Source organism: Schistocerca gregaria, chromosome 2 (assembly GCF_023897955.1).
Source record: "Schistocerca gregaria isolate iqSchGreg1 chromosome 2, iqSchGreg1.2, whole genome shotgun sequence".
In the NCBI taxonomy this organism is placed as follows: domain Eukaryota; kingdom Metazoa; phylum Arthropoda; class Insecta; order Orthoptera; family Acrididae; genus Schistocerca; species Schistocerca gregaria.
Genome location: NC_064921.1, coordinates 293,579,912 through 293,607,614, shown reverse-complemented (window position 1 = coordinate 293,607,614; position 27,703 = coordinate 293,579,912). Strand labels below are relative to the sequence as shown.

Sequence of the window (27,703 nt, the reverse complement as noted above, 5' to 3'; positions counted from 1 at the left end):
GAACACTGTTGCAGAAACATCAAAAAAAGCAATGCAAATTTAAACACAAATCTCAAAGATTGACAATCTTTTACAGAAGCTCAATTTAGTGCAGACATCAATATGAGTTGCTTATAATAGTTTCCACAATGAAACATTGTCTTGAAGACTGGCAGAAAATCCAAAGAGATTCTGGTTGTATGTAAAGTATTTTAGCGGCAAGATGCAATCAATGCCTTCTTTACGCTATAGTGATGAAAATGCTATTGATGACAGTGCTGCCAAAGTAGAGTTACGAAAACCAAAAAAGACGAAGTAAATATTCCAGAATTTGAATCAAGAACAGCTAGCAGCGTGAACAGCTTAGAAGTAGATATCCGCAGAGTAGTGAAGCAACTTAAATCACTTAATAAAAACAAGTCTTCTGGCCCATACTGTGTACGAATGAGGTTCCTTTCAGAGTAAGCTGATGCAGTAGCTCCATACTTTACCGTCATATACAACCTCTTGCTCAACAAAAGATCTGTACCCAAAGACTGTAAATTTCCACAACTCGCATCACTATCCAAGAAAGGTAGTAGAGTAATCCACTAAATTACAGGCCGATATCATTAATGTCAATATGCAGCAGGATTTTGGAACATATATTGTGTTTCAGACATTAAGAATTACCTCGAAGAGAATGGCCTATTGACACTCGGTCAACATGGATTTAGAAAATGTCGTTATTATGAAACCCAAGTAGCTCTTTACTCACGCAAAGTTTTAAATATTATTGACAAGGGATTTCTAATTGATTCCATATATCTAGATTTGCAAAAGGCTTTGGACACTGTAATACAGAAGCAACTTGTAGTGAACTTTCGTGCTTACGGAATATTGTCTCACTTAAGTGAATGGATTTCTGATTTCCTGTTGGAGAGGTCACAGTTTATAGTAGTTGATGGAAAGTCATTGAGTAAAACAAAAATGATTTTCGACATTCCCCAAGGAAGTATTGTAGACCATCTGCTGTTCCTTATCTATATAAACAGTATCTATATAAACGATTTAGGAGACAATCTGAGCAGCCATCTTAAGTTGTTTGCAGATGATGCTGTCATTTGTCATCTTGTAAAGTCATCGGAAGATCAAAACAAATTGCAAAATGATTTAGAAAAGATACCTGTATCGTGCAAAAATTGACAATCAACCCCAAATACTGAAAGATGTGAGATCACCCACATGAGTGCTAAAAGGAGTCTGTTAAACTTTGGTTACGCAATAAATCAGTATAATCCAAAGGCCGTAAATTCAACTAAAAAGCTAGAAATTACAATTGCAAACAATTTAAATCGGAAAGGACCCATAGAAAATGTTGTGGGGAAGGGAAACCAAGGACAGCGTTTTATTGGCATTACACTTGGAAAATGTAACAGATCTATTAAAGAGAGAGCCTACATTATGCTTGTCCATTTTCTTTTGGAGTACTGCTGTGGACTTCTTGCCAGATAGAATTAATGGAGTATGTCAAGAACATTCAAAGCAGGGCAGCATATTTTGTATTATCATGAAACGGGGAGAGAGTGTCAGTGACATGATACAGGATTTGGGATGGACACTTTTGTTGCAGCTGAATCTTCTCAAGAAATTTCAATACCAACTTTCTCCTCCGAATACGAAAATATTTTGTTGATGGCAACCTGCATAGGGAGAAACAACCGTCTTAATAAAATAAGGGAAACAGAGCTTGCATGGAAACACATAGCTGTTCGTTTTTTTCCACATGCTGTTAAAGCTTGGAATAATGGAGTGTTATTGTGATGGTGGTTTGATGAACCCTCTGCCTGGCACTTAAGTGTGATTTGCAGAGTATCCATGTAGATGTGGATTTGGATGTAGATGTAAAGATATATTTTAATGTGGATCTCGAATCATGTTGCTCCTTAGTATTTTTCACATTTACAAATCACTGCTGGAGGTGAAAAAAGTGATAAGTGAGAGAATGAAAATCCATGACTGAGTGGGGAGTTAAGCTGCTAAGCCACACACTGTTACTCACTGTTATGTCTTATAATTCCATTTGTGACTTGGAACTCTGTCTTCATTTAGTGTCAAATTTTTCATTTTCATGATTAAAATCCAATCTAGTGCATATCTTATGGACAATAATTTCACTGAATACTTTGTGCAATACAAGGACGATGCTGATCTGTAGACTTTTATGTAATGTACATGTTGGACCATTGCATTTAGACCGGTATTACACTATCAAATTTCTTTGTCCAATTTTTTTGTCTAGTATCTTTGTCCGATTTCTTTGTCTAGTATCTTTGTCCGATTTCTTTGTCTAGTATCTTTGTCCGATTTCTTTGTCTAGTATCTTTGTCCGATTTCTTTGTCTAGTATCTTTGTCCGATTTCTTTGTCTAGTATCTTTGTCCAATTTCTTTGTCTAGTATCTTTGTCCAATTTCTTTGTCTAGTATCTTTGTCCAATTTCTTTGTCTAGTATCTTTGTCCAATTTCTTTGTCTAGTATCTTTGTCCAATTTCTTTGTCCAGTATCTTTCACAAAGAAATTTGATAGTGTAATGCTAGCCGTAGAAAAAGAAACAATGAATGATTAAATAGTCCTGGCTTTCATTAGATATCAAATTAATATTTTTGTAACCTGTGGTTTATGTGTGCTGTCTATTGATTACTGTTCCTCAGGTGTCAGAGAAACCCAAGGCAATTCACAACACATTCATTTGTCTAAAGCTAGAATAAATTATGTGCTGGATACCAGTTCAACAGAGAAGTGTTGTGTGGCATTTAAATTTCTGATCCATAGAAAGGTATTTGTACTTACGGTATTGTTACAGGAAGAGCAGCTCCATCGAAGAACAGCAGAAACAGTCTCACAAAATATGCATATGAATTCACAAGATTCTAGAGTGCAGAAGTCAACTGTTGAGGATGTTGAAACCGGGAATAGTGAGGTAACATAACCTTCATTGAATTTGAAGAAAAATGCAAATTCTTACCTGGTAATATAATGTAACAATTGCTGTATTTTACACACTATAAGGCACACTTTTTTTCTTCAGACATTGCTTGCAAAATTCAGGTACGTCTTATACTCAAAGTTAATATAAAAATTTCCAGTGTTTGATTAAAAATTCCCAACAGTTTTCAAAATAGCCATACATTCAATGCACGAGGAAGCCATCTCGATCTGGCAACATTGGATTCAACTGTCATCAGCAGTGCACTGATGCGATGAACATGAGTTACAGGGATTCACAAACTTTCTAACACTGTTTCCTCCTACCTTGCTATCACGAACCCTGTACAGCCTGTGGTACGTCATTGCAGTCTACGGTGCCAGTGAAGTTAAATTCAAAGTGATTTGCGTTATTGGTAACAGTACAATATTTTTGCTAGTTTTGTAATAAAAAAAAAGGTATAGTATCCATATGCTGCAAGCTATAAAGGTGAAGATAATAGCACAAGCAGAAGAATATAGAAACAGAGCGGCTGAGTGGCATTTAGGCATTCTACCAACAGATTTGTGATTCGCGAGCTAGTAAAGAGGAATTTTAAAAAATGAAAACTAAATGTGAAAATAGATGATTGAATGCAAAAACTAGAATGACAAACTTGAATGCCAAAACTATAAGATGACATACTGACATGGATTCAGGGACACCATCAAAATGGCATTGGAATTAATACAAAAATGATTCAAATACACGCTTGTAAGCTGGCTCTCCAGCGGAACTTAGGACTTCAAGGGTGGAGTTGGTTGGAGCTACAGGTTTATGAAGCATCATGGACTTGGTATGGCAACCAAACCCAAAATATCTTGGAAAATGCCTCAAGAGTATGAAGAGAAAATATTATATTTCCATCACCCTATTATTCAACATCAGAAGAAAACCAGTGCGAAACTAAACCAAATAGCGAACATGGACAAAACTCCTCTGACATTTGACGTGCTGAGTAACAGAACTATTGCTGTGAAAGGTGCCAAAACTGTAACTATAAAAGCAAGTGGACATGAAAAAATGTACTACACTGTTCTCTTTTCATGTTGTGCTGATGGTACTCAATATAGTGATTGTTTTCAAGCACAAAATGATCCCAAAACCTTCTAAAATACCACCAGCTAATGTTGTTCACGTACGTGACAAGAGTTGGATGGATGAGGCTGGTATGAAATTGTGGATTAATAAGGTGTGGGATAGTAGGAAAGATGCTTTATTGAAGAAGAGTTCTCTTCTTGTGCTTAATCAGTTTAGTGGTCATTTGAAAAATTCTGCGTAGGAGAAAACTCACTGTTATTCTGGGAGGACTTACTTTACGATTGCAACCTCATGATGTCTTTATAAATAAACCATTTAAAGTGTATCAGAGAGAGAAATGGAAAAAATGGATGTGGATGAAACCCAACATGAATTCACGCAAAGGGAGTTTTAAAATGGCTTACAATCAAACAAGTGCATCAGTGGATAAAACAGTCATGGTGAAAAGCGAGAGGAGAAATTATTGTTAAATCTTTCAAGAAGTTCAGTGTAATAATACTCTCAATGGGAGTGAAGATCATTTTATATACGAAGAGGGTGGTGGTGGTGGTGGTGGTGGTGGTGGTGGTGGTGGTGGTGGTGGTTCAGATGACAATTTTCATGGATTTTAAAGGTCAGTTCAGTCATATAAACTAAGAATTTTTTTTAGTCTGGCTTTGCAATTTAACAGTAAACATTTACTCAAAAAAATTAAGGTTCATCTTCTAGTCCATAGTGCGTAAAATACGGTAGTGTTCCATATGATGCACAAACTCACAGTGATTGTATATTTTTTATATGTTCTTTTACTGTTAAGAAAAATTTTAACGCTCATGCGGAGAATAAAGTTATGATTTCTGAATGCACCCTTTTCCACAGCTCAGGAACCCTAACGGTACTGTTTCATGTAAAGGACAGTTCATTATTTATATTAAGGTATTCTGAGAAATTCACTGTAGTAGAAAATAATGTAAAATAAAATAAAAATAATAAAAATCTCTAACCGATTCATTTAGGTTGAAAATTATACAGATCCAAAACCCGAGTACTTAAAGACAACATACTAAAGGTTGGCAACAGACATTGAGTTTTTTATTGACATTTATTTACACCTTGCAGTAACAATTTATGATGGTGACTACCTTCTCAGTGTACACATTACAACATAATCCATTGGAAGAGCTGTAGCCTAGGCTCAAAATCATTTGGCGCATTTGTTGTACACACTAATAATGATAGATGTGCAATTGCTGCTCCATACTCGATGAAATGTCCATACTGAACTCTTGGGTGAGTGCATTTAATGGGAAAACTGAGGGGTGCTTCTTAAAATCCTTTCTCCTGCTCTCTCTCTCGAATGTCTTCGTTTCTCATAAGTTTCGGTCCAGGGCACTAAATTTCTTCCCCTTAGGATATGTACTGCAAACCTTTTCTGTGTACATTCATTTAGGTTTCTAGTCATTATTTCCCGTTCCAATGTACAGCCTTAGACATAGTATATGAGCACTGGCCAGCCGGCACAATGACTAAGACCAAGTTGTCCATGTAAGATGCCAGTAAAACTGGCCACACCTCAGAATTCTAAGTCTAACCTAACCTGGAGGAAGTAGTGTCTTCCACTCAAGCTGTAAAGTTCTATATTTGCTAGTGGTCTACATCATGTGTTGTAGATGCAAATTACTGAGTTAAAGATACCACTCATTCCTTTATTTTTTATGACATTTCAGCTGTCTGTTAATAGTATTGGTCATATATATAATTTACTTCACTTTCTAATCAACCAGAAATATTAAAACCTGCTGTGAAAGGTCTTGTAGCTTAATTAGGATCAGAATAGTCTATGCTCGAGTGTTTCCTCACACCACAGTAGCCCCGACCAGTGGCCACCTGCCGATGGGCACCTTGGTGTGATCACAGTGTGGCGCACTTTGTCACATTTTTGCTCTAGCATTGTTAGCATGTAATTGTTTGTTACTGTAGTCCGATTTTCCAAACAAAATAGTTCTATAAACTGAATGTACAGTGTGCAGTTAAACAAGATGCCTAGGTTGCTGCGAGTATTTTTATCAAGTGTCATTTTCTTATTTGAAGTTCTAGTATTTTTTGTGCAGTTACGTATTCGAATTTGCATATTGAATCTTACAAAAATTGAATAAACATTAGAAAATATAATTTAAAGTGGAAAAAAATCTAGTATTTGTGACGTATTGTTCTCTTTGGTTTTAAAAGAGGGATGCAGGCAGCAGAAGCAGCTCAACATTTGTAGCATTTGTGGGTGCGAGTGCTATCAGACAAATAGCTTCAGAGAAAGATTTTCTTCTTTCAAGAAAGATTTTTCAGACACGAATGATTTTCCACATTAAGGAAACATTGATTAAAGGCGTGACTTTTGCGCTGCGACTGTCCCTGGTGACTTGGCTTTAGCCATGAAAAGGGTCTGCTATGGGAAGTCTGTCTCAACCACAGTACAGTTCCTGTGGTTGCATTGCCTGTGCCTTGTGTGGGTTCTACAGGTGTAGTTGCTGCTCATGCAGAACACGCCAGTCAGTTTGATGATCAAAATTCAGTTGGCCCTGCTGGTAGTGAATGTACCTACCTCTGAGGCCCACTGGTGCACTATAACAAAGAGGGAGTGTGAAAGTGACAGGCAGTGTAGAAAATGCACCGCATAAGTTACAAGCAGCCCTTACATTACACCAAGCTTTGCTGTATGAGAACTCGTATCAGAATTTTCTGAAAACGTGTAGTTTACTGTGGCAACCCCCCAGGGGGCTCACATTTCTTTTGCGAATAAGTGCTTGGCCGCCATGGGGCCTCAGCCCTTAAATGCTACTTCCTTTTCTGTACTGCAAGTCTATTATTCTGCTTTTCTTTTTTCCTCCGCTTTTTCATTGGATGGTCTTCTTGGTTCTGATTGTGCTTTGATCTGGTTTGTGATTTTCGACAATCATTTTCTTCCCTTCCAGCATTCTACAACTTTTCGTTCTTAACTATACGGTCCCCTTGTTGGGTTTGGCTTGCTACTCTGTTGCAGGCGAATTTAACTTTTCCACTGGTGGCTGCATGGCCCCCAACAGTCTTGCCAGATAGGAAAGATTATTTTAATGCAGAGAGATAAGACCCCACAACGTTTCCATCCCTGGCTATGTTCTGGGAAGAGGGACAAGCCAGACACCTGGGTGCAAAATGCTTCACCCAGTACTTGATGTAGATACTTTTACTGCAAAGAAACCATTATTTTTTGTCAAAAACATTGAAGATAAATTTGGTGAAGTTGAGTCTTTGGTAAAAATACAAAATGGTTTGTTATTAATTAAAACTTCATCTGCTGGCCAATCTGCAGCTCTTAGGGCATATGATCATCTAGGTGATATACCTTGACCATTGCTCCACACAAAACTTTGAACATGGTCCAAGGAATCATCTGTCACAGAGATTTTGCCTTCCAAACAGATGAGGAGCTCTGGACTAATCTCCAGTGGTGAGGCATACATTTTATGAGATGTGTGCGTTCAAAGGAAATGTCCTCCCAGATAAAGTTATGGTATGCAGGTGTGATACGAAAGTGTATGTCACACCGCCAGTGAGGTGCTTCAGATGTTTACACTTTGGGTGTATGTCATTCCTTACAGGGTAGTCCCAAAATGAGGCAGCTGTGGACAATCACTCCATGAAGGTAGCCCTAATAAAAATAACCCTTGGTGTGACAGCTATGTGGAACACCACCCTCCATGTTCACCGGTTTGTCCAGTTTTTAAGAAAAAAAGGAAGATCAAGGAATACAATCAATCGATTGTCTGCTGTATAGTAAGGCATGGAACAAATTTGAACACTTTTATCTTGTGAATATGATTATCAATTACACTAACATCATGATCATACCTCAAAATCTCGCACCACCCACCTTCCTCTCTTGTGGTACCTAAAGTATCTTTTTTGGGAACTTCCCACACCCAGCTGGAGCAGCAATCTCCTTCTTTGGTGTTTACTGGTGACAGGGCTCCATCTCAGGATCAGTCTCCTTGGCAAGCTCTAGATCAGAGGCTCAATGCTAAACAATGGCTGAAGCAGCCCTGGCCATGTGGGTCCCAGGGCCATCTCCTCTTCATCTGTCCCCATAATCTATGCAGATAGCCCCTTGAATGAACCTTGCCCACCAAAGGCTACAAAGGTTGTCGGATGTGGTGGCGGCGGCTCCTCCTCTGATGCTCTTGGAGGTGCCAGATTCCCCCATGTAGTTGGATTCTGAGACGATGTTTTTGATTGTATTTCCATCCCCACTGTTGACAGGCAGTGTGGTGTGAATGGTCATCCAGGCCCCTTCATGCCTAACCTGGTCAACAGTCACATGATCATTCAGTGCATTTGCACTGCTGTCACCTGCCTGAACCACACTTCTGTATATCCTCTCCTTATGCAGTTTGCATTGCTCTCCCACTAATGCACTTCACTGATGATCATTCTCCAATTCTCCATGGGTATCGTGCATTCTGTCTGAACCGTGCAGGTCCTGAGAGAGTATCTAGAGAGATCTGTACCTTGATTCATACAGATGGTGTCAGTTGATTCCCCTTCATACCTCATTGGAGATGCTGGTGCAAATGACCTCGGTGATTAATATTTGCAATGTTTACTTACCTCCAGATAGACCACTTACATTGAATTGACTACATTAATCCAACAATATCCCCCCCTTTTTTTTCCTACTTGGGTATTTCAACCCACACCACACTTTGTGGGGGAGTACCACATCGTCTGGTAGGAGTCTTCTAATTGACCTGTTTCTCTCAGACCATGATCTCTGCATCCTCAATGATGGTTCTTGTACCTACTTCAGTATGGCACATAGCACCTTTTCAGTTACCAATCTTATGCTCACTTCCTGTAATCTTGGGGTTTCACTACATTGGTCACTACACTACCACCTTTATGATTTCCTTACCACTGCCTGACAGATTGACTACCACACCGGGCATTTAACAGAGCCAACTGGCCCTTGTATGCCTCTGCTATTACAGTCGCCACCTTTGTTGGATTGTATTAATGAGGTTGTGTGAGGCATCTCAGACCTGATTGTCCACACCACTGTAACTGCTGTTCCCCTTCCTATAGGTCCCTCACACCATTGGCCAGTGTTGTGGTAGACCAAAGACATTTACATTAGCTGTTCAGGATTGTTGCCAAGTCCAGCAGTGATTCAAATTACATTCTTTGCTGACCAGCTTCATCACTTTTATGTGACTCTGGGCTAAGACTCACTAACTAATGAAACGCAGTAAGGAGGAATGCTGGGAGCACAATGTCTCCTCCCTGGGGATGTATGCATCTTCACCTCAGGTGTGGGCCAAGCTCCTTGGTCTTGTCCTACCGGGTGGTCTTTTTACCAATTTGTTGGTTCTCGTGGGACACCTTGTCACCCACTTTGCAACAGCATCAGTGTCCTCTTCCTATCTGGCTACCTTTCTATTTTCTAAGATCTCCCCCCCCCCTCCCCCCCCCCCCCCCCCACACACACACACACATTGTTTCACTCCTCACCAAGCAGAACACTTTAATAAATGTTTCACTGACTAGGGACTACTTCAGGCCATTGCCTTGTCCCACAATATAGCACCAAATCTCAATCAGATGATCCAACACGTGAATGTTCCCCAAAAGTAACATCTCAGGGCATCCAACAGGTGATTTCACCTCACAATGCCATAATACCACAGTTGTCCTAGTCCTTCAGCTAGGCAAGAACCCAGTGTCCCTCGACAGTTACTGGTCGATTACCCTGACCCACGTACACTGTAAGTTGCTAGAAATGATAGGTGCCTGGACATTATGCTGGGCTCTCGAATATCAGAGCCTTTTGTCACTCTATCACAATCCACAACTGACTATCTGAGGCTTTTTATAAACGTCAACACCTTATATATATATATATATATATCATCACATTTTACTGACCCTCCATGACTGGGGCTTTTGAGGCCCCCTGTCAATTTCTATTCGGCATTTTCTTATCCTTATGGTTGTTCCAGTGTAGAGTTGATGCTCCACTCAGCTCCTCACAGGTCCAAGAGAACTGCATCCCACAGGGCTCTGGCTGGGTGCCTTATCACCAGCAGTGGGCTAGTGACCTCACTGTTGGTCACCCCTGTATTGTTAAATTAACAGTTTTTGCATTTGGTACAGCTCCCACTCAGTAAATGTTGCTCACCAGCAGCTCCTTGATGTCATCTGGCATCTCTCTATGTGGGCTGTTTCCCATGGCTTCTAATACTCTCCTTCAAAAGTGCAGATCACACATTTCTGCCATGATACCATGGCCCATACTGACCTGAAACTGTACTTAGATACCCAGCACCTAGAGATTGAAGCAAAGTCCCATTTTCTGGGCCTTCTTTTCAATAAAAAAGCTGACTTGGCTGTCCCATATTCATCACCTGAAGACTAACTGCATGTGGAAGCTTAATGCTATCTGCTTCCTTGCCCACATAGGAATGTGGATTGTGCTACTCTTATCCATATTTAACGGACCCTGATTTTGTCCTGACTGGACTATGGTTGCCAGGATTGTGGCTCAGCAAGCTCCTGTGATGTAATAGAATAAAAGTGATGATGTTATTCAATGGAAAAGTTGGAATTTGAGATTTCATTTACTGTTTTATCAATCTCAATTGGCGTAAGAGTTATGGATTGACCATTGTCATAAGATATTGCATTATGAAATGTGAATAGTCTTTACTTGCAGTTTCGCATGGCTTGAGGCAGTCACAGCTAACGTGCTATTGATTAAGAAATTGCATTATCGTCTTTCTGATTAATATATGAGCGTAGATACGATCATACCCGGTTGTGAAGTTATTGTTCTCACAAAACACTTTCCTAAGGGACCAGTAAGTTCTTAAGGGTGTAAAAACAACTGTAACATCACACGAAAAGGGAAATTCAACATTAAAGCTGATAAAAAATAAATGGCATGTGACTAGGGCCTCCCGTTGGGTAGACCGTTTGCTGGGTGCAAATCTTTCGATTTGACGCCACTTTGGCAACTTGCACGTCGAATTAAAGCTGATGCAAAAAGACGATATAACTTTTTTTTTCTTTTTTTGTTTTTAAAAATGTGACAAGTGCATTGGACTGCTGATCTTGGTATCTGTAATCTTAGCAAAATGCACAATTAAAATGAAAATAATACTGAGGAGATGATAGGAATGAGAACTGCTAAATGATTCAATATTTCCGGAACAAATATTTATTGTAACTAAAAGATATATCATACCTTATGCTTAGTACAACAATGACGGTAGATTTTTATGTCCGTTTCATGTCCATTGAGCGCTCTTTTATATAGTCATTGTCTTCTTGAGTCGCCATGCATCGTCACGATAAGTTATAACAGTTCTTCTTTTTACGCTTCACTCAAACTTAGATGGAACACGTTTTTATACATTTAGTAAAAATTAGATCAGACTGCCTCAAATCTGTGCATATTGTATATCGATCCGTATTCTTCGGAGTTTATATTGCTGCTCAAAAACAAAGAATTACATTATTTAGGAAATTCCACCATTGCTATGCAACGCCTTATCATACATTAATCATTCTTTACAAATAAGTATTCACCTTCTGGCTGAAAGTGTTAACTATTTGCTGTTTTAATTAAGTCAAAAATAGCGAATATCACACTCCTTTAGCTTTGTGCTTGTTTAGAGTTGATGCACCATTATGGCGTGCATCTAGCCACTGGAGCCTTTTGGACTATTCCCATGGACAGTCTCCTTATCAAAGTGGGGACCTTCCATCTTCAGATTTGATGGTACAATCTTTTGGTCTCCTATGCAATCACCAACCAAGAATTCTCTGAGCATCCTATGTATCCCATTCTCTTTGCATATGAAGGGTGTTGTCATCCCGATACCCACAATCAGGTGAGATTGCCAGTTTGAATTTGACTTGCTCCCCTCAGTGAAGATCTCCATTTCCCCTCTGTGGACTGAGCTCCCTGTGTTTTCTCGTGTACTACCCATTGTATGATGCACAGGCCACAGATTAGGATTAATCTCTTGCAAGGTCCTAAAGTTTCACTCACCTCCATGGCCTTTTGGCATCTTTTATGTCCAGTTCTTCAAGAGTTTGAGGGAGTTACCATCTTTTACAGAGACAGCTGTAAAACTGTGGATCAAACTGGGTATGCTTTTACATATCTTGCTGGTATGGAATGTCGTTCGCTGCCGGGAACATATAATGTGTTTAGGGCAGAGCTGACAGCCATTAGCAGAAACTTCCATTTTATTAAACGGTCCTCCCTTGAGTATATGTACTGACTCAATGAGCAGTCTCCAGGCTATTGTCCAAAGCTACACTTTTCACCCTTTGTTCTCTCAGAATTTTGTCATGGTGCCCACTGTCTCTGGGTCACAAGTCTTGTTCGGATCCCAGGGAATGAACTGGCCAACTGTTTGGCTGGAATGACATGTACTTGTGCCTCGTTCACTTTGCCGATCGCAGTTGCAGATTTGCAAGTACATCTGAGATCTTTGCCCAGTTGTAAGTGGAACATCATCTGGTGGATTACTGCCCCATCTAATAAACTCCGCACAGTGAAGAAGACTACTGCAGTGTGGCGCTCTTCCTCCTGCTTCTCCCAGAAAGAATATACACTCCTATGTCATCTCCATATTGCTCATTGAAAGTTAACCCATACTTATAGTTCTGAAGCCTTATAAATAGTAGCTCTAATGTTGATGGAATGGCTCCTCGTTTTGGCCCTTTATCATAAGTCTGGTTTTCCATATTCACTGTCTCTAATATTGGTGGGCAGTTCATCGATAGTTGACATGACTGTCAGATTCCTCCATGAAAGTGATTTTTATTCTCTGGAGCATGGCAGGGTGGTTGGGGATGGTGCGTCTCCCACTGTATGCTTGGTCTGGGGGTTCCCCGATTGTACCTCGTTGACCGGGCTATTCTGTCATCCCTCTTTTACTCTGTTATAATTGTTTTTAAATTTGATTTGCCTCCTTTCTGGCACACCAAATTTTCTGTTCTGTATGTCACACACTGTTGAATATTGGGCCAATGAAACACAACCTTTGGCTCGCCTTCCCCACAATATTACCTATGTGGTCTTTCCAACCAAAGTTGTTCGTAATTTTAACACTCAGGTACTTAGTTGAATTCACAGCCTTGAGAATTGTACTATTTATCGGGTAATAGAATTCCAACGGATTTCTTTTGGAACTCATGTGGATCACCTCACACTTTTCGTTATTTAGTATCAACTGCCACCTGCCACACCATACAGCAATCTTTTCTAAATCGCTTTGCAACTGATACTGGTCTTTGGATGACCTTACTAGATGGTAAATTACAGCATCATTTGCGAACAACCTAAGAGAATTGCTCAGAATGTCACCCAGGTCATTTATATAGATCAGGAACAGCAGAGGTCCCAGGACGCTTCCCTGGGGAACACCTGATATCACTTCAGTTTTACTCGATGATTTGCCATCTATTACTATGTACTGTGACCTTCATGACAGGAAATTATGAATCCAGTCGCACAACTGAGACGATACCCCATAGGCTCGCAGCTTGATTAGAAGTCGCTTGTGAGGAACGGTGTCAAAAGCTTTCTGGAAATCTAGAAATATGGAATCAACTTGAGATCCCTTGTCAGTAGTGGCAATTACATCGTGCGAATAAAGAGCTAACTGTGTTGCACAAGAATGATGTTTTCTGAAACCATGTTGATTACGTATCAATAGATCGTTCCCTTCGAGGTGATTCATAATGGTTAAATACAGTATGTGCTCCAAAACCCTACTGCAAACCGACGTCAATGATATAGGTCTGTAGTTCGATGGATTACTCCTACTACCCTTCTTAAACACTGGTGCGACCTGCGCAATTTTCCAATCTGTAGATACAGATCTATCGGTGAGTGAGCGGTTGTATATGATTGCTAAGTAGTGATCTATTCTATCAGCGTAATTTGAAAGGAACCTAATCGGTATACAATCTGGACCTGAAGACATGCCCGTATCACGCGATTTGAGTTGCTTCACAACCCCTAAGGTATCTACTTCTAAGAAACTCATGCTAGCAGCTGTTCGTGTTTCAAATTCTGGAATATCCATTCGTCTTCCCTGGTGAAGGAATTTTGGAAAACAGCGTTCAATAACTCCGCTTTACCGGCACAGTCGTCGGTAACAGTACCATCGGCACTGCGCAGCGAAGGTATTGACTGCGTCTTGCCGTTTGTGTACTCTACATACGACCAGAATTTCTTCGGGTTTTCTACCAAATTTCGAGACAATGTTTCGTTGTGGAACCTATTAAAGGCATCTCGCATCGAAGTACGTGCCAGATTTCGCGCGTCTGTAAATTTTAGCCCATCTTCAGGATTTCGCGTTCTTCTGAACTTCGCGTGCTTTTTCCGTTGCCTCTGCAACAGCGTTTGGACCTGTTTTGTGTACCATGTGGTATCAGTTCCATCTCTTACCAATTTATAAGGTATGAATCTCTCAATTGCTGTTGCTACTATATCTTTGAATTTGAGCCACATCTCGTCTACATTTGCATAGTCAGTGTGGTACACTCAAATTCCATCAAATTTGGAGCTACCTCTGTCTCTCTAACATTTTATCTCCTCTCAGATTTTTCTGACACTTTGCATTCTGATTCACTACCTAACACATTACTTTCCTATTCATCCTTCCACATCCTTTCATAATTCATGCTTTCATGAAGAGCCATTGGTTCACTTCCAGCAACAGAAATAAATGCACAAACTCCTTTTGTTGAGGTGTGCAAATTAGTAGCCTCGACTTTTGCAACTCCAGCCTCTAAAACATCATGTTTGCTTCCCTTTAACAATAAATTGCCCACTTCTGCCAATGCGTAAGAAAATTCATCACCAGATGATGGGACTATTACTACAATGCCTTGTAATATTACCCTCCCACACATCAACATTAAATTTCTCTGTCTCTAAAAGTTTTGAAAGGTTCGAGAGACTTAAGATGTGCAAAAGAAAAACCTTTCACTTCTCTTCATTTTCTCTAGTCGTTGGCTGCAGTTCTCGCATCTAAGGGTACATTCTTGAGGCTGAAATTTTGATTTTGTATGTTCCTTTTGATCTGAACAATGTTTAAAGATTTGTGTGTTCTGTTCCTGAATTTTATTTCTTAATTTTTATTTTTTGTTCCTTTTCAATATTACACTGACATTACAATTTCCACTTTTAAAACACTACAAATTACATTGTTAGTGTCAATCACAAAAACACATCTGATCCCATCAGGGGCATGCCCACTACTATTTTAAATTCTGCAGTACTCACAATATTCCAGAGAGTTAACAAAGCAAAAAAGTGTACAAACTTTCTTGACAAAAGAAGAATCATCACCAAGATATAACATTATTTTATAAATGAATTCAGAAATAATTTTAATGATTACCGTTAGATTGTGCAATTAATAATATAAATTTTAAGTATGCCAAATATTTCATAATTTCTAATATTTCTAAAAGAAGAGTAATTTTAACTGTATGTACAGAGTACTAACAAATTAATTTCTTTTTGTACATTTTAGCCTGAAATATTACAAATCATATTCAAAATAATGTGAAATTCTTTTAGTGAAACAACTGAGATAATTTTATATGAAAACAAAGATGATGTGACTTACCACAAGAAAGCGCTTGCATGTCGATAGACACACAAACGTACACACATACACACAAAATTCAAGCTTTCGCAACCAACAGTTGCTTCATCAGGGAAGAGGGAAGGAGAGGGAAAGACGAAAGGATGTGGGTTTTAAGGGAGAGGGTAAGGAGTCATTCCAATCCCGGGAGCGGAAAGACTTATCTTAGGGGGAAAAAAGGACAGGTACACACACACACACACACACACACACACACACACACACACACACACACACAACATAATCCATCCGCACATACACAGACACAAGCAGACATTTGTAAAGGCCTTGTGTCTTTGTATGTGCGGATGGATGTGTCTGTGTTTTGTCTTTCCCTCTCCTTCCCTCTTTCCTGATGAAGCAACCATTGGTTGCGAAAGATGGAATTGTGTGTGTGTGTGTGTGTGTGTGTGTGTGTGTGTGTTTGTTTGCGTGTCTATCAACATGCCAACACTTTCATTTGATAAGTTACATATAAGGGTGTTCCATTACAACCTTCACAAATACCTTCAAATACTTGCCAGCTCACAGTTCGCCTCCTTCACGCATAGCTTCACCTGTTTTCTCTGATACAAAACCTTCTACATTACTTTCAGCACAATTTCTAGAATTATTCAGCAAAGGCCAAGGAAATACGTCTGAGGAATTGCAGCAGAGACTAGTTTGATGCATTCCAACACACAGAAACTACCAAGGCAGAGCCTAGAAATTCCCATTCAAAATCCAGAACCCTCAGGCCATTCTTGTATGAGCTCTGTGACAGAGGGCTGACATTGTGAACCAGATTGTTACAATGATTGATAATGAAGGATTTTATGTTGGCTGCATCTGGTTCACAGAGGAAGCACAATTCCACTGCATTGGGGTCATGAATAAACAAAACTGGTGATTTTGAAGTTCAGAAAATTCCAGTTTGTGTGAAGCAAAACATTTGTATTCTTGAAAAGTTACTGTTTGGGTTGCGGTATACAGCAGACACATTTTTGGCCCTTTATTTCATGCAAGAAATGATCATCGGTGAATGTTATAGTGCAATTTTGGAACAGTCTGTTGCCACACAAGTAGCATTGGAGAATTGGCCAGCCACCACATGATTCCTGCAATATCAGATTGAGCAGGTGCTTCACTTTCCGCAATCAACACTTCAGGACTGGTGCAGGTATAGATTGGCCACCATATCCATCCCATCTGACTCCTTGTGACTACTTTTCGTGGGGCACATTGAAAGACCCTGTTTTATCAGAACCATTCCACAATGCTGGATAAGCCTGAATTGGTGATTTGTATGGCATCTGAAACCATTTCTGTTAAGACACTACAGGATGTAATGGCAATCTTCATTGTCCATTTTCATCACCTCCATACTGCAAGTGGTGGTCATTTTAGAATATTGTGATACAATTGTTAAAACTGCTTCCAGAGGACAACTGTAATTATACACTGATACTGCCTGTTATCAGCTTTTCGAACTATTTCAGAACCTAAAATTCTTACAGCTTCCACAGTAAACATACCTTTTGTTGCACTCGTCTGTCAATCTTAGTTTCGAGATGTTTAATTTTGAAGTCAGGGACACCTTCACTGGACATCCTGTATTGTGCAAGAATTGTTCAGAATATTTCATCAAAATTACAAGTCAATATCTGGTGAACTTAGTCAGTGGACTTCCAGGACTGGAGCTGGATTATGTTACTGTCACTAAGCTGCCAAACATTTCCCAGGTGCCACTTTACGTATATATTATTGAGGTATACAAGTGAATTACAAACATATGTCTTGCTCAGCATCCTTCCCATCATTATTTTGTGATGGCGCCAACCCATGTCAAATACATGAGAATAAGAGTGCAGTGCCTTTTGTTTCAAACTACTAGAGGTCAGTTTTGTTTCAGAACAACGGAAGTAGGAATGCAATAACCTGATTACTTACCTAGCTGTGACATGTAGAATCAGTGTAGGACTGCCATTACAGTTGCATAGTAGGCAGTACTACTTGTTATGCAGTTATCTGCAGAATTAATGTAATTACAACACTGAACTCTATTATTGTTCTTGTATCATTAGTGACTCATGGATTGAGGACTATGTTCATTAAGTATGATTATTCAGATTGAAGCCAAATACAAGAGATATCATTTTCAAGGTGATCTTGATGTGTGTTTTGCAAACACCACTGCATGATTAACCTCAAAGTGAGCAATCTCTAACTGTCATATAACATATGAAAACATTATTTATGAAAGCAGGTGCATGAAGAAGCATTACACTTTGTAATGTACCCTCTTTCGTCCGGGGCGAAAATCAAATATCAATCGACAAACTTTCAATTCATTTAAATTCTATTTCAAACCCTGAGATTATGATGATCAATTGACGACACCCCGCCAGCTTGTGTGGTCTGTATCTACAACAGATGATGTTAAGCTTAATATTTAGACAAAAGAATGATACATCACAGAATACTAAAACTAATTAAAATACCTTACCTTTAAATGCTGAATTAGGTCTCGTCTTCTTTATTCTCGCCATGGTGCGTTCCATCCATCTAACACTGTTAATATTAGGTCTGGGTCTTTGTGTGCTAATGAAAACTGGTACTCGCTTTTTGTTTTACTATTGATTCTTCATTTTTATTAATTTAACTTTTTCACAATAATTTCCATCTTCATATCACATACTATTTATGATACTCTCTATATAAGACGACAGACTTCCTTCCGTACTCCCATCAACAGTCCACCTCACAAAACCACGCTCTCCCCACCACCGTCCAACTAACTCACTCCAACAGTCACCTTAACAATGTCCGACTCTCTACCTTTCATACACGAATGTCTTTGGCTCACACTGGTGCCAACATATTCTCCAGAAATAAACAAAGTAAGTTCACATTATAGAACAATATAATAAAAAGATTTTGGCAAAATTAAATACTACATACAATAATATTAAATTTAAAAAAAACATAGAAATGACATGAAATCAATGAAATTGACTATAAGGGTGGTATCGCACTCTTCAGTAGTCCGTTACATTACAACTTGCAAAACTGATACTCTAACAGGTATATGAAGTGTGAAACAAGCTGTGTCGCATACTATTACGTACAATGATTACTTAGTTCATGAAAAATTGCAGCTGCAATCTGCAAGTATGGAAACTACAGTATAAGCTTGTATTACAGCAATACAAGACAATTTAAACTTTTTCTATCAGTATGTCCCTGTAAAGGTGTGATGGAACTTTTCTTTGCACCATAGGGGCAATATTGGAGAAATGAATGGTGCAGCTCTTCACTAGCTCTGAGAATAAGGTCACTCTGTAAAGTAAATGCTAAGTTTGGTATCAGTTTTGGGCTCAAATGGAGATCAGTGTTTTGCCTAGTCTGTGTCACGGTTTCCATCAGCCAGATTGAATATCAGTAGGGAAATCATAACAAAACTTGTCCATGATACTTCATCTCACTACTTTTGGTACCAGGTAAGAATGAAAAAGTGATGATACACACACAACATAAATGTTTCAAGCTGCTTTTGGTGCCTGCACCCCTCCAAAGTGAACAATATATCTCAAATGTTAGACATATTGTCACTTGTGACTGTACAGTGATGATCCAAAACATTATGACCCCCTACATAATAGCTTGTTTGTCCATCTTTGGAACAAAATACATCACTGATTCTGCACAGCAGGTATCCAACAGTTTGTTGGTAGGTATGTGACATTACATTTCTATGCACAGGTCATGCAATTCACATAAATAATGGGCTGCTGATTTTCGTATGTGGTGATGGTACCCAGTAGCAACCCAGATGAGTCCCATAGGATCTACATCAGGTGAATTTCGTAACTTAGACATGAACATGAGTTCACTATAATGCTCCTCAAACCACTGTAGCATGGTTGTGACTCAGAGACATGGACAGTTATACTGCTGAAAGATGGCAATGCCATTGAGAAAATCATCAAGCTTGAAGGGATTCAGGTGGCTCACAGCTGTCAATGTGTCTTCAGTTACTGCCACAGGTACCATGCAAGTGCTGGAGAATGTCTCCCATAGCATAATACTGCGCCCACCAGCCAGTGTCTGTGGTGCGCTCCATGTTTCAAGTCGCCATTCACCCCGATGACGGCATTTGTGAAGACAATGATCAACCTTGTATAGCAAAACTTTGATTCACCTGAAGAGACAGCATGTTTCCATTGATCGACGGTCAGATCCTGATGGTCCTGTGTCCACTGCAATCATAATTTATGGTGCTGTTGGGTCAACATCTTAACATGTAGGGGGTGGTCTGAAACAAGCATTGTGCTCTTTTGTCAGAGATGCCACAGATCACCATCTATCCTACTTCACAGAGCTGAAAAGTCTCCGAACCCCATGTTCTGTGAAGAGCCATAGTCATCCAATCATTTATGGCCTAGCGGTAGTTTCATTGTCATAGCTCTTTCCATTGATGCTCACTACAGTACCGCATGAACATTTGACTAGATTCACCATTTTCAAGACACTCATTCACAGGCTCTGCTTAATAATAATCTGCCCTTTGTCAAAGTCACTTATCTCAATGAGTTTCCCAATTTGCAGCCCACATCTTTGCTAGGGTGAGCCCCTGTTAATGTCAGCTCCACTTACAAGTTTTTGCTACCACATCACGTGCCCGCTGTGCCACCAGGGAGCATCCATCATCGCAGTGGGGAGTGGTCATAATGTTTTGGCTTATCAGTGTATTTTATAATGTTAATTTAACTCTCATAAGATCGCAGTAAACAAAATCCAATATATAAATGTAAATGTTATTACTTCAGATAAAAAAAATATCTCTAGGTAAAAACTCCCATAGCAGCCTGTGCATGTTGTGTTACTGAATGGTGATCATGTAGTTTAACAAAGTTATTTTGTGTGGAAGATAAAACTAAAATAAGAAACAATTTTATTCTTATCACTGTGAGAGGATAAAAGTGCCCAAGATGTGCCATGTTCATTTGGTTGAACAACAGTTGGCACCAAGATGTCGATGGCCACCAGAGGGCAAGGAAAATCTCGAGTTTTAACTGTTATGATCTTGACACACCCACAAGCTCTTTTGCAGAAAGTTTCACTTTATTCTATATGGTGTAATTATGGAAAATGGGAGAGAATATGTGGAAAGTGAAATACCACAGAATGTAGATATCTCCAGGTAAGACAGTTCATCCTGTGACTGTACCCATCTATAAGATGTCCTACAATAAATCATCCATAGATCATGCCTTGTAATATTTTTCTACACCTATGGTTAGCTAGCTCTTTGAATACTACATTTACAGTCCAATTGTTTGCAAATGTTGGACCCAGTGTGTATTTATATATGAAAATTGGTACAGTTGTGCTGTAGGTATTTTCCATCAGTTCCTAGATGTCATATATGTTTTTGTACAGAAAATGTGATTTGTTATCAGAGCTGAGCTTTTAATTGCTTGCTGTAGCATCTGCTCTCATGAAATCTGATCACAGTGAAAGCACTTTCCATTGGCCTTTGTTCTCATTGAGCCCAAATTCCGCATAGCTACCCTTTGCATGACATTGCACCACAGGCACCATCTGCATCTCTACAAAATTAGAGCTATGACATTTTCCTGGTGTCTAACCCTTGGCTTATCTAATCCTCCTATAAACATCATTTTCCTGGTTGTAGTAACATAAAAATTTTGTTAATCATCTGCTCGTGCATTTCTAGCAGAGTTGATGATTCCATTTTACACACGTTATTTTGACGACTAAAGTTATCATTAGCTTCAGGTGCTCTGCACATTACGCTCTTGTGCATGCTTTCTGCTTGGTCTCCAACAAGAGGGCAAAGAAAAGTTAGTGCCATGCCTATATTCACAGCTGAGGTCGACTTTTAAGCACTAACACACTTGATTTCAATGACTGCTTCACTACCCGAGCCATCTTGATCCTTCCCTCCACCACCAGCTTTTCCAAACAGTGCAGATGGGAGTTATTCTTGCAACACATTTTCCCCTCCCATAATTATTCTGACCTCAACCTACAGTGACATACTGCCCCACACCCTTCACCCAACAGTTTCCAACCCCTCTGCCCTATCATCTCCTCCCCATTCTCATCTCCCACCCTGTTTATATGGAATCCTGTGCCAAACTCTCTCTCTCTCTCTCTCTCTCTCTCTCTCTCTCTCTCTCTCTCTCTGTCTCTGTCTCTGTCTCTGTCTCCCCCACCCATTCAGCACCATCTCTTCCCCTTCCCCTCCCCCATACCATCCAGATTGCTGCTTGTATCTTGTATCCCTTGTGATGTTGCATTCTGGCCCGATATGCTGGAGTTGGCGGTCATGTGTGCATGAGGTGTCTGTGTTGATGTATCTTGTTTATGGTAAGTTGCAATCTGTCTTTACCTACATTGTTGAATTCCTACCTGGAATTTCCATTGTTTGATTTTTTTTCCTATAGGTGGTGTTGATTTTGGCCTCCTCTTCCATTTTTAACAGCACTGTAACTGATATCACTTTCGTTTTGTATTTGCATGTTTTATTGTTATGTCATAAAGTAAAACAATATTGGGTAGGCATATACTCCACTGACTTGCAGCACATTATTTATATACAGTTATTAATTTCATAGGTACAGTTTACCTGTATGTGGGACTAAATATCCTACTTGCCTTTGCTTTGTTAGACTAACTTGTAATTATGTGAAGAAAATTTCATCACTTTCAGTTGATGGCCATGCTTATGTTTGTAATAACTATCCTCATCCTTACTTCAGGTAGGTTCAGCTCATCCTATGTCCAAGTGCTCTGTCCTTCCTATACCTCTTTCATGCCCCGAGGAAAGAACTTTTTAGTTTCATAAAGCTAGATTGTGTGTCAGTTTTACTTTTGTTTGTCTGTCAGCCTACTATGCATTTCACTCCTGAAGGTAATAGCAGTTCTCTCGTACAAATGTATTAGTTTTCACATTTGAATTTTCCTTGACACAGTTCTCTATAAAATTCCATTGGTGCATTTGTGAATGAGCTCTGAGGCTGTTTCTTTTAAAAATGTAAACAAATATAATGAGAAAATTGTGATGGTTTTTATCATACTTCATAAGAGGTATATTAAAATCCCAGTTTTAAACAATTTAGGTGGTCCTGAAATTAGACATTACATGATATTTTCCCACAGATTTCACAACTGCAGCAGCAACTTCTAGAAACACAAAAACAACTGTCTGCTGAAAAAGATAAAGTAACTTTAATGGAAGCTATTGTAAGTGAAGCAGATACATTGAGGAAAGACCAAGAAGTTTTACTGGAACTTTTAGCAGATCAAGATACAAAGCTGAATGAATATAAGGACAAACTAAGAGCTCTTGGAGAGAAGGTAAAATATATGTTATGATATCTGTTAAAAAAAAGTTTATGATCATATTCCTTTGTCATTCCTTTTTAAATTTGTTAGATATAGAATGTCTAAATTATGTGTCATTTAATTAATTACAATAGACAATATATTGCTTAAATAGGATTCAGGGTAATTAGGGTAATAGAAATTTTTTCATTCCTAGGGCACAATAAAAAGCTAGGAAACACCCATTATAATCTCTTTTCAAAACTAAATGTCAATTATAGCTATGTAACCTTTTAAACAAAGGAACCTGTGAGAAATAAAAAATGTGCACACTATGGGAAGTTAACACAAGTTTTTTTTGCCCGTTGAAGCTATGATTTTTTTTCCAACAAAGCAATAACTAATTCTCATTCTGGAAATAACTCAATTGTTACTCCCCAACCAGCAATTTAAAAAACCTAAACGTAACAAAAAAATTGTGAAGAGAGAGAATTTACTTGAATGTGTGCAGTGTAGTCGTGTATCCTCTGTTTTTATGTAGACTTCATTAGTCTGTGGTATTTTTACTTAGGTTGATGATGATGATGATGATGTAAGTTCACAAGATGACGAAATCGATGAAGGTATCAGCAGTGCATCAGGAAAAATTCCTTGAGGTAAGGAGATGCCTATAAGATTTTTTTAAAAAAATGTATGTTTTGACCTCATGGTGTTTGCCTGGCTAATTTGGATTACCCAGAACTGCTATTACTCAGCCTAAAGAGGTGTGAATGTCATTTCTGTAGGAAATATGAAAATAATTCTAAAGTTTGATGAAAAAGAACTTACAGTGCTTGCATACTAAGAAATTATTTGTTGTGATATTTTTTATTTTTATTTTGAGCTGCATCATTCCCCTGTGATACATTTCATTAAAATTATCAACACAGTAGCAGTGATATGCAGTATACTAGAGGCATGTTCTTGTTCTCCACGGGAAATAATTTGTTTGAGGTTTGACAAAAGAAACCAGACTGATATTGAAAATTTGTTATTACCAGATATATTTAATGAGTGGTAGAGGCATTTAATATAGAATCCTTTTGAGTCAACACACATCAGCCATTATCACTTCTGCTCTCCAAAATCTTTCTGCGTGTTGCTTCCTGCAAACAGCCCAAAATAATTTATTTTTGCATTTCAGCAGAGCATAAGAACAGATCTGTAGTGAAGTTCTTGTCAACCACCACTCAGCTAATGAAGTTTGATGAAGCACTTCACAGTAGAACAGCAAAAACTAAGTTCAAAAAATAGTCGAGCACTAATATGACATTAAAGATACCCTCAAAGTAGTGCAAGCAAAGTTATCTTCTCTCTCTCTCTCTCTCTCTCTCTCTCTCTCTCTCTCTCACTCTCTCCCTCCCTCCCTCCCTCCCCCTTCATATCTCTCATTTCAGATCTTCACTCATATGTCTCACTTTCACTAAATTAATTGTTTATCTTTTGGTGTTAAGACTTTCAAAGTGGTAAACAAATGAAAGAATACTTTGGCTGAAGATATCATTTATGATAACTGAGTTCCATTTGATCATGGGCAAAACATTTTCAGGAAAAAAATCTCATATTTTTGGAGTGGATCAGGAGTGAACTTGTTATCATGCAAGAAGAGAAGTTTGGTTAAAATTATTTATAGCTGAAGACAGGCATAACTTACATAAAAAAAGTATGACTGTTGTAGAACAAAGTTCATCAACAATATTGGTGCATAAAAATTGGAGCTAATTAACTCACATAGAATAAAATATTTCATCGATTAATATTTTGCATTGATAATCTGAAAGTTAAAGCATAGGCATGTAGTTCATGTACATACATATTAAGAAAAATACAGCAGGTCACTTCTGTCATGCTAAGGAAGATTCTATTGGACATAGCTTGCCACATTTTCTTGCATGATCTGATCTTTGTGAAGTGTCAAGTGTAAGAGGACATATTAGGGTTTAATGCAATAAGTGAAATGTTAAATTCATTACATATATGTAAAGAACTGGAAAGGAGCTACTGGCTGAAGTCCAGTGCTGACTTGCAAAACATGTAGTCTGTGCTAAGCTAAAAGTACCAGACAGTGAGCAGAAATTAATGGCAGTTCTTGTGCTATCACTCCATAAAATACTGCATAAATTCCAGGCAGTAAACCCCAAATACTGTAATGAACTGAAGCTGAACACAGTCACCAGCCTTTCACTAGCAAAATTCAAAAGAAGGAAATCCTTCACATTAACAAGACTCAATAATAGTGAAAACACTATTTATACAGATGAGCAATAGAATAATATTGAAGATTATTAAATAAAGGAAATAAATTTTCTGGTATAATGAGATGTAATTGCCATAGTGAAAGAGAGAAGACTTCTGAAGTGTCTCACACTGTTCAAATATCTGTGGCAATGGAAAGATCTGAGTGGAATTCTACTAACACAAAGAGTGAAGGTAACAATTTACCATGTTGGTGATGTGGTGAATGAATGGTCATTAGGCATATAAACAAGATTCCACTGCTAAGCTTTGGACAGTGTTCTTTTTCTGAGCTAACTAATGCAGAAAACAGTCACACAGCTACATTGTACCAGTGCAGCAGGTCAATTGGGGTGAAATGTTGTGTGAGGTGGAATGGGTGAGAGGAGAAAGGATTGGAGAGAGGAGTGGACGAAAGGGTCTTTAACAACTAGGAAAGTCAGGCAACAAGGAGCAGGATAGGAATGTGGCACCAGTGAACTCACCCTGGCATAGGCAGAGAGAGATGCATGTGACAACCAATGAAGTGAAGTGAAGGATGGCTTGAGAGGTGAAATTGAACTGAGGAAGAGAGAGAATGCAGAAAGGAGAGTGAGAGTTTGGAATGAATAAAGTACGGGCATGCAGACAGGGATAGGGATGGGGCTGTAGGCTGTCAAATTTCAAGGCCTGGAGGATTTTGAGATAAAAAATGTATTGTCAGGACAAATAAGTGGACAGCTGAATGATGGTCATGCCCTCAAAAAAGCCCATACAAAAATTGCAGCAGAGTTGATATATTGTGAGATTGCTTTCACAGGTGTCTGCTTCTGGTAGGGTCAGATATACTTATGATGAGACTAGTATAGGATGCACTGGATGGGTGCATAGGACAGGTCTTTCATCTGGGTATTTCACGAGGATATGGCCCATGCAACAAGGGATTGGGAGTAGATGAAACATACAAATGGCCGGGATATTTTATAGATTGGGTGAGCAGTGAATTATCATTTTGGGAGAAGTGGGCATGTTTCTGGTTAGGATGTTCATCATTTCTGAGTGTGGTATTAGATAGATGAAGCCCTAGCAAGGGATGTGGTTGAGTTGTTCTAGTCCAGGATGATATTGGGTAATAAGGTGGTGGGATATGCTCCTTTGCAGATAAATCACGAGGGTAGTTGAAGGATTAGTTGCATATCTAGATATGAAGTACATTATTTTGCAGACTGGATTTGAAGGCTAGTGTGTACCTGTGAAAGTCTTATTAAGATCTTTAGCATATTGTGCAAAGGATTGCTCGTCACTGCAGATGTTTATGGGAGGGAATTTTTAATTTGGGAGGAGATAGCAACTTCATAATGGAGTTACTGGTGATGGTTGGTGGGCTCAACATGGACAGAGATTTTTCTGGAGCCAAATGCAGTCCATATCAAGCACCTTGTTTCCTTCCATGTGCGGGTGGCAACTTGGCTGAAACGCCATGATTAGGGAATACTGTGTAGTGGATCTGTCTATGTGGTTCTTCAAATACAGTCTCTTTTAGCTTTTGTTCTCATCGTCCTTTTACTCTGCCATGACACTGCACTAACTTATAATTCTTGAGTTCACACCCAAGCACACTTATAGTATAAGAGTGTCTCACTACTTCCAAATACTGAATGACAAACAAGTCTTCACCAATGATCTTCTGTATTGTTCCAACCATTTGCATCAGTTGTGAAGACAGATCCAAATACCAGTAACTCATAAACTCAAACACATCGATCAATACAGCCGTTTTTTTCTGAGGTGTTCACGACACCTTCAAGAGGCATCACCAAGGTATAAATGTCCATGTCCAGCAAGTGCGACCATGCTCACCGTGTCGCACCTAGTCCTTGCTGTGTTATGTGACTGCATTCACACCGTGTGTACATATAACAGATAAAGTGTTTAAAAGAGAGGCTGTCATCTTTCAGTAGCATAAATGTCCTCAGTGGAACATAAGTCATTCTCACAAATAACCCATGTTACATTGCACAAGCCTAACAATAATTTGTGTTTCTTCATGATGAGGCCTGACAGTAGACAGTAGAAGAAACAGGAGAGACATTTCCAAGACCATAACAGATCTCTCTACCTTCTAGAAAAGTGTAAGATATACTCAGAGGATCATGGGATTCATCATACAATAGGCAACATTTTGTTCACAAAACTGTACTGGATAAATTTAAGGAAATAATATTTGAAGCAGATTTTTCTACTGCTGTAGTTGATAATCTGTTGATAGACTTTGAGGAGAGGGCAGCGAGTATGGCAGCTTTAACACTGATATACTTTCGAAGATATGTTGATTAGACATTCAGGATCCAGCCACATGAATTAGATTCTCTCAGTAGCCTTTTTGGAGTGTTTTAACCCAGTGTAAAGTGT

The 27,703-nt window shown here is 38.9% G+C and overlaps 1 protein-coding gene across 2 annotated transcripts in view; it reads left to right on the top strand.

The window, feature by feature from the left end:
- Window positions 1-27,703, top strand: part of LOC126336906 (general vesicular transport factor p115) — a 204,152-nt gene that overhangs the window by 163,630 nt on the left and 12,819 nt on the right. For both annotated transcript variants that reach the window (XM_050001034.1, XM_050001033.1), the window contains exons 15-17: window positions 2,823-2,939; window positions 22,874-23,071; window positions 23,610-23,694. In XM_050001034.1, coding sequence (XP_049856991.1) covers window positions 2,823-2,939; window positions 22,874-23,071; window positions 23,610-23,693 — 399 coding nt within the window. In that variant the 3' untranslated portion in view covers window position 23,694. The remainder of the gene's footprint in view (window positions 1-2,822; window positions 2,940-22,873; window positions 23,072-23,609; window positions 23,695-27,703) is intronic.